Genomic DNA, 15,744 nt, shown 5'->3' with positions numbered 1-15,744 from the left:
TTAGGGACTTTAAGTAAATATATATGCAGTATGTAGGGATATTTTTATAATAATATAAATAGGCAGCCTAACCTGCAAAGTGAAGTAAGCAGTGAATATTTGAAATTAAACGTACCTTCAATGGAACGTTAAAAGTATACGTCGAAGGAGCGTACAAGTTCTAACTATTATTATTTTTACAAGCGTAAATAAGTAATTGCCTTTTTTATATCATGAAACTATGGATCGGAGTTTTATTGGAATGGGTTAGTATTAATGCCATATAAACAGAAATTTATAAACAATCAATAACTAATATTTCAATGAATTATTCCAAATTATATTATAATACAATTATTTAATTAAGATGAACAAATTAAATTTTAGTTTCTGTTACACTATTACAGATATTCATTAATAAATATTTTGATGTATAATTAAAATATAATAAAATACTTATTAAATAATAAATATTTTGGTTATATTTATAGAATGTTTGGAAGTGTTTACTTATAAATAATGTAAGTGCAATGTAAATATTTACGTTATAATTTATTCTAACAAAAATTCATACTTTTTCAGCTAAATTGTTTAGATATATCAGAAACAAATGTTAAAGATTTAAAAGAATTGGATAATGGGAAGGTTTACAAGAAATTAATAAAATCATTGTAAGTAATTTTTTATATATTTACATTTAAATCTTTAATGAAATATTTAATGAGTTTCTTTTTTAATGTAAATAATGTGTATTCATAATATTCATTCTATTAGAATATATTTATTCTTGTCAAACATATTTTGTTTTATAGTTCATGGAATGGTACTAAAGATACAGACACAGAAAATATTATAGTAAAATATTTACAAGGTATGTAAATATATGATAAATATTTCCTATATTATATAATTACTTTATAGGAATATATTATATACTTTTCATATCTTTTTTTACAGATGAATATCCAAAATATAAATTTGATGATAAAAATTTGGGGGAAATGGAACACATTTATATTGCATCTTTATTTTTATTGCTTGTACCTCAAGAACCTTCATTTCATCATCAAATGTGTTTTAATTTGCAACATGAAACGCAACTTAAGATTAAATCATTTCTTGAAATGACTATCCCATATAAGAAAGACATAAACAAAGAAACATTAAAAGAAATAATTGCTAGAATAGAGAATGATGCATCAAAAATACCTGTCACGCCTAAAGGAAAAGCTCTTAAGAACTTTTTTGATTCTCCTGTAACATGGTCTGCTCAAAGTCATAAGTTATTGAATGACAAAAATAGGGAATTAAGAATGTTGAAAAGTGAATTAGAAGTAGAGAGGTTTGAGAAAATTGATTTACAGGAAGATATACGAATTCAACAAAACAAAATACAAAGTCTACAGAAGAAATTACAGGAAAAGAGTGCAGAAATAAAAGTTTTAAGAGAAGAAAAAATGAAACCGACTACTCCACAATCTTGCAAAAAGAATAAGGGCACAATAGATTATGAACAATATTACAGAAAGGAAATAGATCATTTAGAAGATCAGCTATTGCAGAAGCAATGTAACATAGATAAACTTGAAGCAGATGCTGATACATTGACAAAAAAGTTAACATCTATACAAATGCAATATATATATTTTAGAGACAAAGTAGAAAATTGTGAAAAATCTTTAGAAAACATGCAGATCCAGGGAGAAATTAAGGATAGGGAACTGGTAAATTTAAAAAAGACCAATGAAGAGTTGCGTACTCATTTAAAAGAACTTAGAAAAACGACAATTGAAGAACAAAGTTTTGAAATTGATGATATAGTACCCTTAAATTCATCTTCAGCATCTTTAAATACCAGTGAAGTTTTAAGTTCTGTAATTGATATTCAATTACAAGAAGCGAAAGAAGAATCTGCTTTACTAAAGACACAACTTGATGTTGTAAATGAAAAACTGAAATCTGCAAATCAAGAGTATGAAAGTACAACACAACTTTTAAAGAAAGAGAGGGAAATATTACAAAGTACGGAAACTAAATTAAATGTAATCATAAATGAATCGACTAAACAAATTGAAATCTTACAACAAGAGAAAGAATCTCTAATAAAACAAAATAAAAATTTAGAAATGTTATATACTTCTCAAAAAGAATCTTTGTCAGTCATTGAAAAATCCAAAGATGTGTTGATTACTGAAAAGAATTCTCTGTTAGGAAAAATTAAAGATTTGGAAGAATCTTTAAACAAAGAAAATATAAATAATGTTAAATTAAACACTGAGCTTACTGAAGTTAAAGCACAAATATCTGAAAATCTTAAACATATTCAAGATTTTAAAGATCAAAATAGTTCATATAAAACCTCTGTTGATTTATATAATACAAATTTAAAAGAGATTATATTACATAATTTAGAAACTGATTGTGTAGAAGATAAATTAGACAATAAAACAACTACAGAACTAATAGAATATTTACGAATAATACTATATAATTTTAATCAGAAGTATACTTTGAAGCAACTAGAATTGGAATCATTAAGTAATAACATGAATGAAGCTAAATTAAAACTTGAAAATTTTCAATTACAAATATCTAAATTAGAACAAAAGGATGAACAGAATACTACAGAGATATCAAAATTAAGAAAAACTGTCGCAGAAAGTACAACCAAAATTAACGAGCTTACTAATGTTACAGAAAAATATTCTGAAGAAATTTCGTATTTAAAACAAATTGAACTCCAAAAACAAACTTTAGAAAAAGTCATATATGTATATGAAGAAAAAGTAAATAAAAAGGATGCACTCTTACAAGCTTCTTCTATGTATATAGAAACATTAAAGAAAAATATTCGAACTTTTGAGTCAGAATTTTATTTAATGAAAAAAGATATATTAAATCAGATAAATGAGTATAAAAAATATAATGAAGAAACTACTAAAAGTATTTTAAATGCTTATAAAATATTACATACTAATTACACGAAAGAACAGCTTTCCAAGTACCAACTGAAAGATGAACTTACAGATAATAAAAAGAAATTAGAAGATAGTATAAGTTTTAATGTTATGTTAGAAAATGATTTAATAAAAAATAAGGAAATAACAAATCATTTGGAGACAGAATTAATTTGTACTAAACAAAAATTAACAGAGTTTACACAAAAATTGGAAAAATTTGAGGAGGTACAAGAAGTATTTCAGAAACAACATAAAGATCTTAAATCTGAGAATAACAAAATTCTATTGGATTTAAATAATGTAAATGATAAATTTGAAAAATCTCAGCAAGAAGTATGTAATATGTTAGATGAATTCAAATTTAAAGACAAAAAAATAGAAAACCTAATTGATAAAATTACTTCCTTAAAATTAGAAAAAGATCATATAATGCATTTACAAACAGAAGAAGAAATTAAGATGAAAAATTTTATAAAAGAACTGGAAACAAAATTATTGGAAAAACAGTGTCACTTAGATAAACTAAATATAGAAGTAAAATTAAAACAGGAAACATTGAAACTTGTGGAAAATAAATTTGAAAAATTATCAAAAGAAACAATTGCTTCTGAAATTAAATTGAAAGAAGTAATTATAAATCTACAGGAAGTAAGAACAAATCAAGATGCAGTTTTAAAAACTCAAGAGAAAGCTTTAAAGGAAAAATGTTTACAATTAGGAGAATTACAAAAAGAATTCAATGAATCCAAAAGAGTACTTTGTAAACAACTTGAAGACCAAAAATTATTATGTCAGAATTTGCAAAGTACAAATTTTAAATTACAAACAGAGTCTTATAAACAAAACAAAATTATAGAAGAATTACAACAAATACTAAAGAAAGAAAAGGACGAACTTAATAAAAATAGGGAATATTGTAAAATTGAAGATACAAAAAGATTAGAAGTTATACAAATTTGTGAAGAATTACAACATTCAGCAAATGGCTTAAAATTTACAATTGCAGAAGTTACTAAGAATGAAAATTTTTATATTAATACTATAGACAATGTACAAGACATAAATAATGATGATACAAATAAAAATATTTTAAGAACTTTAAAGGAGTCCATTAATGAAATACAGGTATCACGTGAATTAATTTTACAACTTTCAAATGAGAATACAAACTTAAATAAAACTCTAAAAAATCAAACAATAATGGTAGATAATTATATTACAAAATGTGAAGAAATAAAATTATTGGAAATTAAGATACAAGAACTAAATAATTTACAAGAAGAGCGTATAAGACGAATAAACACTCTTATCACATATAAGGAATCATTAAAAGATTATTTAAATAACATTATAAAGTCAAGAGAAAATTTAGATACATCTTTAAATACATTAAAACAAAAATGGGACAATTTATTAACAAGTTCCTATAATGTTCTTATGATAGATAAATCCGTGTGTGATGAATTAAAGCATATACAAAGTAAACAAACATATTTAGAAAATACATTACTTAAGTATCATATTTATCATTTTCAAAATATAAAACCGTTACAGAATATCTTATGGGACCAATTTTTATGGTTTGAACAAAAAATAAAAGATATTTCCTTGAAAGAAGAAAGTGAACAGATATTAGATATTTCTTCAGACATCTTTTTTGACCAGAAAACAATTATTGAAGCAGAATTAGATAAAAATAAAATATTACAAGAAAACATTACTCAATTGCAGAATGAAATAGATGATTTTTCAAAATTGGTTATTTCTTTTGAAAATGATTTTAAATGTGATGAAACAAAATTCCAATCTGAGTCAGAGAAAAAGTTACGATTCCAAATTAATGAACTGACAGAAGCTAAGAATAACTTAGAAAGTAAATTAAACTGTGCACACACAAACAATGTAAGATTAAAAGATGATATAGATGAACTTAGTATTAAGGTACAAGAAATGAAAACATCATTAAAAGAGATAGAAAACTTAAAGAAAGAAGTAACACAATTAAAAGAGCAGAATTTAAAACTGCAAGAAGAAAGGAATGAGTTAAGCAAGCGATCAAAGAAAGAAGATATTGATATTCAACTAAAAGATATTCATGATAAATATAAAGTTAAAATAGATGAAATTAAACAAAACATGGTAGGTATATTAATATTTGTATATATTGCACTTCTCGTAGTTTACTTATTTTTGTAACAAATATTACAGAAAATGCTATATAATGAACAAATAACAAAGCTAAATAGAGAACAAGAACAATGTGTACAAGAAAAATTAGAATCGTTACAAAGAAAAATGGAACTACAATGTCTTAAACAGGCAGATGAATTAAGCAAATATAAGGCACATGTTGCTAGGTTAAGTTCACAGCTTTGGAGTGTTGGAGAGAAGATGTTAAGTGAAAAACAAGAAAAGGAAAAATTGCAGAAGGAATTAATTGAATTAAAAACTAAATATCAAAATTTAGATCAAAATATAGTTTCTTTAATGGAATATAAAAATCCTAAGTAAGACTGGTTTTATAATAATGAATGATGATTAAAAATTATTTCATCCTTTTAGATATTTGCAGATCTATCTATTTTTAGATATCCTAGCAGATATTGTTCAAATCTTTTCTTTTTCAGATGTGAGAAAAAATACTTACTGGGAGAAACTAAAGAAGATGTTTTACATAAAATTTCAGTAATACAAGAAAAAACAACATACGAAAAAAGATGTAGTATTAAAAGTATACAAACAATGGGCAATGCATTTAATGCAGAGGATGAAGAAGGAGAAGTACTTGATAATATTTATTTAGGTAAATTAAAAATAATTTATTAAGTAAAACTAATTCTAAATAATTTAAACCATTAATTATATAAATTCAAATTATTAGCTGACATGAAAGACAGTAATTCTTCGTATATCATTGATGCAGATAGATTATCTATTTTGAAAAAAAGAAATGCTCTTTGCAAACCTCATTTAAAGTCATCTTATCCTGCTGAAATGCAATTTCATCCTCTACCATTTACAGAAGAAGAGATTAAAGTAAGCAAGTCATATATAATACATTTATATTTATATAATTGCAATTCTGAATTCATTGCTATATTAATTTTACTTGTATGTATATAAAGATGTATGTATTTTATTGTTTTTAATTCAATCATAGGCAGGTTCAGTTCCAGATGATATATTTAATGATAGTTTGAGTCAAAGTTTGCTTCCTGAACAAAAAGCTAAGAAAAAGGATAGAACTCAGGTATGTACCTAAGATAATTTTACAAACAAATAATGAATTTTTAGGGCATAACATTATTCTTAAAACACTCGTTATTCGCGTCACATTATACACATTTTAATATTTATTTTGCAGACATCATATAAAAAGCCTGGGCCTCCAACTCCTAGTAAAAACGGAGGAAGATTATCAATACAGGTAAATGTAATGAGTAATTCTAGTATATTTGTATCATTTGACCTGAAGATTTATTTCTAACATATACTTCAAAATTGGAGGGTAATGAACTAAGAAGCCCAAATTCAAGAATATTAAGAGAAAGAAACGGCAAAGAGAGGGCAACGACTACACCACGAACACTGAGAAGTTTATTCCTTCCACGAGGTCAAGACGAGGTAAGTTACTCATATTGTTTAAAAATAATTTATTACTTTCATACTTCTTGTTTCTTACATTTAATAATATAATAAATAAAAAATTTTTACATAGATTATGTAAATATTAAATTACATTTTTTATAGAAAGTTATTGTTACACCAAGAGGTCGTAGAAGAAGTAGCATATTCCGAAAATATCGTAACGCAAATGATAGATGAGAGTACGTACGTACGTAATATAAAATGTTTAATAATAATTATTATTATAATTGTAAAAAAGAAATGTATTTTCATTAAGGCTCTCACATCTAATTATATAATAGTTGTATAATATATATATGTAACAAATAGAATATAATATAATAATACAAAGTAGAATAGAATACAACAGCAGACAATTCGAAAAAGCAAATAGTATACAAAAAAATATTTATATTCATATGTTATTTTGACAGTCATTAAATAATTTTTTAATAACAATAATATTCAAAGTTTTATGCATAGAAGAATACCCCCATTATGAAATGTACTACTGTTATGTCTAGTAAATTTTAAAGAAAATATATGGCTTTAAATAACGAAAATAATATCTTTAAAAAATGATATTAAAAATGCAGTAGTCTCAAAATGTATAATGGAACGTAATAATTGAATGTGAATTAACGTCGATTGAACAAGTTTTTATTTTTAACATTTAAAACTTATTCAGTACGACATGTATATCATAAAGTATCACAAATCATTTCCTCTTAGTTTTATCTTGAATGAATATATTCTTTTTTATTGTACTTCATTATTCGGAATCGGATTCCTATAACAGAAAAGCATTTTATTACTTTGTACTGATATAAACTATATTTATTTCGATACTATATTCAACTGTTCGCCTGTAAATGTTTTATCATTGAATAAGGACGAAATTGTGACACAATATCTGCATGCAATGTGTGCACACAATCTTTCTATTAATGTAAATATTGTAGAAATATTTATATTTTATTTCATGTAAATGCATTTACACACATATCAAGGGTTTTAAGTGTTTCAGAGAAATGTTATAGAGCTACGTCTTTAGCACTATATCGCACTTCTTTATATTATTGTATTATATACATAAAATTTAATCTTCTTACTCTAGATAGGTGAGTCAAATAATTATTGCAATATTAAGCTAACAACCATCACAGTTTTAGAGTGCAAATAAGGAATGGAATTAAAACTTTAAGTTAATGTAGTTTTTAAATTATGATATTCTTTGACCCTGTATTAGGTAATTATACGTTATTAAAAAATTTAATTTATCAAAGTTTTGAAGTTAATAAGCTTTAGATTTCAGTGATGGCTATGTAGGTGAAGATTATGATTAAATAATGTTTAAATATTTAACGTATAACATTATGAATGAAAGATTATTATAACTTACCATATATTGTCCTTCTACATAACGACCAGAATTTCTAGAAGTTCTTCTTAATTCTCTTGGTTCTATATTATCTTGACTTCTTCGTCTAAGAAAATACTTTCATTACAAATAGTTCTAACTTGAAAAAATACTTGGATTTATCAAACTTAAGGATTCATTACTTACGACCTCGACTGAATTTGTAATGTCTTAAGTTTATTATCTATGTCTTGAGAAGGACTGGTTGATGCATCTTCAATAATTGCTGATGGAGATGCCTGCATCTGTGTAGCTTCGTTGGTTTCATAAATTCCAGTTGCCCTAGATCCACGAGTTATTGATACTTTATTAACAGCTAATCTGCAATAAAGATTCAAACTAATAATACTACAAAAAAGGCAGATATTCAAATTTATTTTATAAAATTAATTTTTTTAATTAAACAGAAGAAATTTATATTTTTTTTGAATGTATATATTCTGCAAACTTATTTCTTTCAATAAATACGTAAATCTAAATTTGATCTACTTTTGTAACTAAGGACAAAAAAATGTGTGAATTTACTCACTGATGTTTCCTTGCACCACGTTTCTTCTTGTGTTTACTGAAAGAAAAAGCTTTTATTGATGGAAATATATTAGAATTAATATTATAAATAAAGGGACAAAAATTTATGTTAAATAACTCTGAAGTTTCACATACATTTCCCATATAATACGAACATATGCATATATTATAAATTTCACATCACGTACATACATATTAATGTATCTGGTCATTACATTCGAAAAACGATAAATTATTCGAATAAAGTACACAGAATTAACCCAAGTATTAACAAACCAAATACCTAAAAACATTTCTATAATATTGCGGTGATAATAGAGAACGGCGTGTTAAAAAATGTAAAATATAGAAATCCGATATTAAGCAGGAAATGTGAAACGATGGGTTAATTCTGTCACATTTCCTGCAAATTTTAATGAGGAAAAAGCTTCACAAAGTATAATATTACTTATTCGCTATGGATCTAAAATTTTGATAGTAGGATTTGGGAACTCATAGGAGAAGAGGGTTTTATTTTAATTAATATCACATGTTCATTATATCTATCACCAATTTGTATATTATCAATATATAAACAGAATACAAGATATTTTAAACTTACTTGGTTTTAAGTTCTTAGGTTCAATAGAACACACATCGTTCTCTATGTACTTTTTTGTCAGGTGTTCCAAAAATATTATTTCATAATATCATTGTTCATTTTTTATCTTATTTTCCTTACACTAGTTTATAGAAGATGAGTTCTTTAGTAGCCAAATTAGGCACTAAGAATAACAGATTTCATCAATTCCTCACATAACATTTGCTCTTTACATTATTTAGGTATGTGTTTGATACTTAATTTGATATTTTGACACTATTACATATAATTCCTTACACTAGTTTGAAAGTTGATTTTAAAACAGGCACCAAGAATAATAGACCTCATTAATTCCTTATACAATTTTTGCCCCTTATATGATTATAATATATTATAGATTTTGCTAAAAACTAAGTCTTAGCTTGAATAACGATCAGGTAGCCTGCAACAAGCGATTCATAAAAGATTACTACTCATGCAAACACAACAGATTTATAATTTACATAAAGACGCCAATGGCAATAAGTATTTATTAGCACAAGCATGCAATTAAATGATAAATATATAAAGGATAGTGTATTAAAAAATGTTTTATTCCTAAAAATTTTGGGCTATAAAAAAATATTTGTTTAATAATACACATAGAATAAAACTTAAAATACCAATAAGCTTACAATATATTTATTGCATTGCAAATTATATCACATATATTTTTGCATAAAACACTTTTAAATTAATAAAATTATTTTACAATTTTTTATACTTTAAGTTTTTAGAATATCTTTTGCACTTTTAATTCTTAATAGTAATATCTTATTGTACATTTCAATAAAGCATATTATAAAGCAAAATAAATATTAAGTATAATGAGAGAAGAGTATTTATATTAGTAATTAAACTAGGCACAAATTTACGCATAGTATGATTTTGGCATTCATTAACACGAGAATGCAACACTAATAATACTGAAAAGAAATGTGCACATTATACACATGTGCATTAATATCTACATAAGCGTGTAAATCTAATAGCTAATTTTGCAATATTTTCTAGAACTATACTAAATACTTGTCATTCATAGCATAACTTGTATTTTAAAAGCAATAAAGCGTGTGTTGCGTATAAGTATACATAGATTTAAATTATAGATTGATTTTATTACGAATTTTTATCGAAAAAAATATTCTACTTCTATAATTATTTTAGTAAATAAAATATAAAAAATATGTTATTCTTTACTAGCTTCATATGAACACCTAACTTACCCGGAAAACTCATGATCAGAACCTTCTTCAGGCTCATCTGCTTCTTCTTCTTCTGCAAACATTTTATATAAATTATTACAAGTATCGTTAAAAGCTAGAATATTTATTAATATTTCTGATATAGATTATTAAAAATTTCAATTAAAACATAATATATTTATTAACATACCAGCTAAATGATCCTTCTTACGTCTTGTATATGCGCGCTTACTTGTTACTGGAACTTGATCTGTTTCGCCATGTAATAAGCTGTTCCTGTACAAAAGTAAAGGTTGCCAATCCTCTCCCCGTGAGGATGGCATTCCAGCTTGTAATCTTCTGTCAAGGAAATTTAATCTGTGACACAAACGCATATAAAATTAATTAAATAAATATATAATATATACATATGTTATATTATAATTAAATATTAATTAAGATAACAAATTCGTAATAACGAAATATATAAATAAAAAGTTTTGAATAAAGATTATACCTACACGACTCGTTTATCTTGTTTAAGAAGCTTATTCGTAAATTCAGATAAGATTTCAAGAAAGGATAAATTAGGTGGTGGCCCTGTAGGATCTTGTTCGATACCATCTGGTGGTGTAATTGCAAAAAGAACACCTGCTCGATGCAAAGCAGTAATTGCTTCACGATTTTTTACTGCATCTAAGCCAAATGACAAAGCAAATCGTTTTGCGAGTTCCTGAAGATATTAATACATATCTTTATTTCAAAACAGATTTTCTATATATTTTTTTAATTGTAAAATATTGATATATATATGTAAACAAACCTTAATTGCAGTAAATTCCTCACTGTTTCTATTAACTTTGCCTTTCTCTGCTACTATTTCATTATACAAAATATTTAAACTATGTTGCATAGTTAAAGCACAATTTGTTTTATTAATGTCCCTAGCTTTCCCTAATGTAGTTTTGATAATATCACCATAATCATTATAATATTTTACATAATGTTTAAAGACATCGGCCGCTGCTTTTGTAGGTATCATATTATATACAATTAATTTGCAATAACCAGCCAAAAAATTTCTTCTTTTATGTAATTCTTCAATCTTTGAATGTTCATCATGTTCATCTATAATTGCAATATTTTATATCAGAAATTAATCTTTGTGAGATAAAAGATGTGTATATTTAGTAAATTAATATAGCATACCATCTTCCTCTTCAAAAAATACGTATTCTTGAATAAATCGATTAAGCATGTTTTGCATTGCTTGATCAGGCTCATATACTAATTGATGCATTAAAGGATTAGAATGTGTTGTTAATTGATTACAAAACACTACTAATAAATCGCATATTGTATTATATGCTTCTTCTCTTAAAATAGGTGGAGTAGGCTGAAACAACATTGACAAATACATATAATAAACATATTAAAAATAGTAAAAAATATAAATAAAGTAATTACCGTGGCGTTTACATCACCACTAACAAAATAACGCATAGAACCCATAAAAGAATGCAAACGCTCTTTTAATTGCCGACATTCATCTTCACCTTGATTTCCAGAATCTGCAGCTTCCATAAGATGATTTTGTCCCCATAAAATAGCAAAAAAGCATGCACTTATGCAATACTTAACTGCCTCATGTGGTAAACATCTGTAATAAGATATTTATATACTTATATGAATAAAATTTCCAGCAGATATATAATACAAAATATGTAATGGTACTACTTAGATGGATCTTTGGCATCTTCAATATCCTTATATAAAGAATCCCATATTCCCCATGGATTCATATTGTGACAAGAGTAAAATATGGAAACTTTTTTTAAAGATTGTACAACATTGAAAATTTCATCTTCATCTGGATCTTCATTCCCTTCTATTAAATTTCTATATTCATCAATAGCTTCTTTATATTTATTTACAATGGAATCGATTAACGTTGAGCGTGCTACATCACACCTGAATTGAAACATCAAGTAATAAATATTCTCTCATAAAAACTTCAATATATACCACCATAAAATTTTACCTGGTAAAAATAGCATGTCCTTCTATACACATATGTTCTAATGTTTTTGCAGCCGTATCTAAAACCTCGGTGTCGTGCATTTTTTCTACAATTGTATGAATTTTATTCAACAACGAATCCAAATTTTGCTCTTGTCGAGATTTTGTATAGATATCCAAATCAAAATATTGAGGAATAGCAAGTAAATTTGCGAGTTTTTCCGGATCTGCTCTGTATTTATCAAGTAAAAGCGGTAGTGTTTGTATAAAATGTTCCGTTAACCGTTGTTTATCATCATGAACTTGTTTCATTTCTTTTGCTGATAAAATTTTTCTAGTCGGTCCCCGACCAACTGGAGCTTCACCTATTTTGAAAATTACAGGAGGTTTATATTTGTCATACAATTCCATAAAAACACAAGAACACAAAAACTTACCTGTAGCAGCTTGTTTTATACAACAAACCATTAATTCAATCAAAGATGTCTCTTTCTGGTTATCTAAAGCTTCTTCTTCAGGTCCAGCCTCTTCTAATAGTAAATCTGTCATACATTCCCAATCTTTCATCATTTGATTCGTTTCAATTAAAGAATCTACTAAATATGCTCCATGTTCGTGAAGTTCGGATTCAATAAAAAATAATACGAGATCTCGAATGAGTGGAGTATTCGGTAAACGCTTCTTTCCACGTTTAGTTTTAACGCCAGCTACTGCTTCATCATCAGGGCGAAATAGACGTTCGTTTAAGAATTCACCGGCTGCTTGTGCAACAGCACGATGGGAGGAATAGACAAGTTCATATACATGTTCACAATCTTTGTCAGTAAGAATTTCTCTATGATGTTTTAAAATTGAAATGACAAGTTTAACAGCTTGTACTGCTACATCATACTCTTTATCTAATGTCATTGCAACAATTCTATCTTTAAATTTACTTGTAAAAAGTTCAAGTTTAGTTTTTAATTCTTCTGATGCATATAATGGTTGCAATGCTTGGAGACATTTTAATCGAACTTCACCAACTTTATCGTGCAACGTCCAACCTAGAAAATTATAACAAATTTACTTATATTATAAAATGAATATAAATCCATCATATTAACGTTATACGTTAATATATAATACCTATGTATTTTAAATAAGAATCATCTAAAAAATTTTGATGAAATTTTTTCATCCATACTCCTATTTCTGCCATACAAATGGCGCGAATTTCTGGCAAAGTATCTCTATAGCGATGTACAAATACAGATTTGAACATATATGTAAGCATATTTTTTATCTCATCCATATTTTCTTCAAGTTCTTTTCGTTTGGCCATTAATGATTCTAATCTATCTGCAGCTCTCTTTTCTCTAGCTTTTTGCCTTTCAGCTTCATACTGTCGTTGTGTATTATCCAAATTTATTGATACGGTTAGAGCTACATCTACTAATGCTGTCATGAGTTTCATAGCTATGAAAAATAGCACAATATATTATTAATTTAATTAATTGATTAATATAAATATAATTTCTTTTATATTTAAATATAAATGTAACCATATAAGTATGAACATGTATAAAAATATATCTTACCAGCAAGAGTAGCAGTATGCCTAAAAGCTCTTACTTGTGAATCAGAAAGTCCAGTTAATAATGAAATTACATTATCCATTAAAAACTGATCATAAATGATTGAATACTGACATTGCCTAACTAAAATTTGGACAAATTCACAGAAATTTGCACGAAATTTTTTCCATTGTTGACCAGTCATTATCAATGGATATTCTCCACTTTCCTATTTTGCAAATTATTATGAATTATATGAAAAAACTATTTATTTATAAAAAATAGGTATTAACATACCTCATCAAATTCTTCAGTCATTTTACGAATTATTGCCACATGCTCCATTGTTGCTTGCATCTCAGAAGTAATACGTCCTTTACATCCACTTGCATTAATAAAAAATTGCATTAACATAAGAAGAGCATTTTCTCTATTACTCTTGTATTTTTCTATCCAATCATCAACAATAGTCTACAAAAAAGGTATGCATGTATATATGTATATATAAATGTATATATATGTGTGTGTGTGTATATATATATATATACATAAAAATATCTATTCACGAATTTATTACTTATTATAATTCAAATACTTTTAACAAACTTTTCTTTGAACATGACAATCAACATACAGTTAATGAAGACCGATTGTTTCTAATGACATAATAGAGACTAGCTTCATCTTCCAAACTATGTGAATGATGTGTTCGCTTCCCTCTTCCACGTCCACTACCTCCTCTTCCTCTACCACTAGTAGTTGGAATGTAATCTGTATCTATCTCTTTATACTTTGGTTGTTGTATAGGTCCTCCTGCAGAAGAATTATTATTTAGAAATAGATAACAAAGAAATATCATTTTAAGTCATACCACGTAATCTTGCACGTGTATTCCTTGTAATTCTCATATTAGTTGGAGTTGCTGGTGTCATAGGTTGTTCAAATTGTGATTGGTTCTCAAAATTTGTCTGTTCCTGATATTGTGGTTGTGATGTACTTGGAGAGCTATAGCTTTCGGATGGATAATGTTCAGGGCTAAACAAACAATACATTATAATATACTGTAAATATCTTACATATATATATTTTTTTACTAGAAGCATATATATTTAGTATTTAAATAATATAACTTACAATTTTTGAATTGAAGTAAACATATTATATAAATTATAGTATGATATATAAATTAATGAAGATATTTATATAAAAATGTATTTAAACGTATTTACGTTGGATTATGCATGGATCATGTATTTAAGTTGATTTGCTATTTTCACGTTCCGGGATATGTGTGTCTCACTGATTATTTGACACTCTCACCGCTAGGTGTCTATCATTTTCCCGCAAATTCATTTTTATAAAATATAAACTCCAAACTTATGTCCGTATCCATTAACTAGTTTGATTCATCTAAACCTAAAAAGAGCTCCCATCAAATATGGGAATTAGGGAGGACCATGTATTCTTATATTCCTATAGTTTTTCGATGCATTTGATTAAAATGTTGGTTGTCTTGAATAATATTAAAAACATATTAATAGAATTTGTCAAATAATCTCGCGCATTTTATGAATATAAATAGTTGGTCTTATAATAAACATAAATATGTACCAGTAAACATAGTCATTTCTCAAATGATATGAACAATAAAAACAAACCTTTTTAAATTAATTTTTCAGTATATTTATACTTATAAATCTAAATTTTAAATTGAATCCTTATAAAAAACATTCTTATAAAGAACAAATTTAAAAAAATAAATAAACTATCTAATTTTTATTAGTGTCTATCTAATTGCCTATCTAGTAAACTATCTAATATTATTAGTAGGAAGATATTAAAAATACCTTTGATA

At 26.1% G+C, this 15,744-nt stretch overlaps 2 protein-coding genes across 5 annotated transcripts; one reads left to right on the top strand and one right to left on the bottom strand.

The window, feature by feature from the left end:
• The first annotated feature begins 99 nt into the window (after positions 1 to 99).
• LOC100646477 (putative autophagy-related protein 11) lies at positions 100 to 7,030 on the top strand. Its single transcript, XM_012313793.3, has 11 exons — positions 100 to 245; positions 562 to 650; positions 792 to 850; positions 937 to 5,078; positions 5,148 to 5,446; positions 5,567 to 5,742; positions 5,821 to 5,975; positions 6,100 to 6,189; positions 6,304 to 6,366; positions 6,447 to 6,563; positions 6,690 to 7,030. Exons 1-11 carry the CDS (start codon positions 213 to 215, stop codon positions 6,762 to 6,764), a joined length of 5,298 nt encoding a protein of 1,765 aa, XP_012169183.1. The 5' UTR covers positions 100 to 212; the 3' UTR covers positions 6,765 to 7,030.
• A 174-nt stretch (positions 7,031 to 7,204) lies between these two features.
• LOC100647157 (cohesin subunit SA-1) lies at positions 7,205 to 15,199 on the bottom strand. Of its 4 annotated transcripts, none has more exons than XM_048410191.1 (19): positions 15,024 to 15,199; positions 14,761 to 14,924; positions 14,524 to 14,702; positions 14,187 to 14,360; positions 13,914 to 14,118; positions 13,462 to 13,791; positions 12,774 to 13,379; positions 12,359 to 12,701; positions 12,055 to 12,288; positions 11,785 to 11,977; positions 11,527 to 11,713; positions 11,141 to 11,445; positions 10,839 to 11,050; positions 10,529 to 10,695; positions 10,360 to 10,411; positions 8,516 to 8,551; positions 8,134 to 8,268; positions 7,969 to 8,053; positions 7,205 to 7,356 (listed from the first exon to the last, which is right to left on the bottom strand). In XM_048410191.1, the coding sequence occupies exons 1-19, from the start codon at positions 15,044 to 15,046 to the stop codon at positions 7,339 to 7,341; spliced, it is 3,648 nt and encodes a 1,215-aa protein (XP_048266148.1). In that variant the 5' UTR covers positions 15,047 to 15,199; the 3' UTR covers positions 7,205 to 7,338. The 4 variants fall into 4 exon arrangements, with proteins under 4 accessions (XP_048266148.1, XP_012169187.1, XP_012169186.2 ...); XM_012313797.3 differs by having other exon boundaries at positions 8,134 to 8,307; positions 15,024 to 15,198; XM_012313796.3 differs by having other exon boundaries at positions 8,134 to 8,307; positions 15,119 to 15,147.
• Between the last annotated feature and the right edge of the window lie 545 nt (positions 15,200 to 15,744).

This window comes from Bombus terrestris, chromosome 11, assembly GCF_910591885.1.
Source record: "Bombus terrestris chromosome 11, iyBomTerr1.2, whole genome shotgun sequence".
Classification (NCBI taxonomy): Eukaryota; Metazoa; Arthropoda; class Insecta; order Hymenoptera; family Apidae; genus Bombus; species Bombus terrestris.
The sequence above is the reverse complement of the archived record's forward strand: the minus strand, read 5'-3'. Positions and strand labels throughout refer to the sequence as shown.

Coding starts and splice junctions, on each gene's coding strand:
- LOC100647157 (XM_012313797.3), bottom strand. CDS start 15,046: ATGTTTACTTCAATTCAAAAATT. Junction 14,703..14,760: donor TACACGTGCAAGATTACGTG/GTATGACTTAAA, acceptor ATTCTTCTGCAG/GAGGACCTATACAACAACCA. Junction 14,119..14,186: donor TGACTGAAGAATTTGATGAG/GTATGTTAATAC, acceptor TTTGCAAAATAG/GAAAGTGGAGAATATCCATT.
- LOC100646477 (XM_012313793.3), top strand. CDS start 213: ATGAAACTATGGATCGGAGTTTTATTGGAATGG. Junction 651..791: donor AAGAAATTAATAAAATCATT/GTAAGTAATTTT, acceptor TTTGTTTTATAG/TTCATGGAATGGTACTAAAG. Junction 5,976..6,099: donor TTACAGAAGAAGAGATTAAA/GTAAGCAAGTCA, acceptor ATTCAATCATAG/GCAGGTTCAGTTCCAGATGA.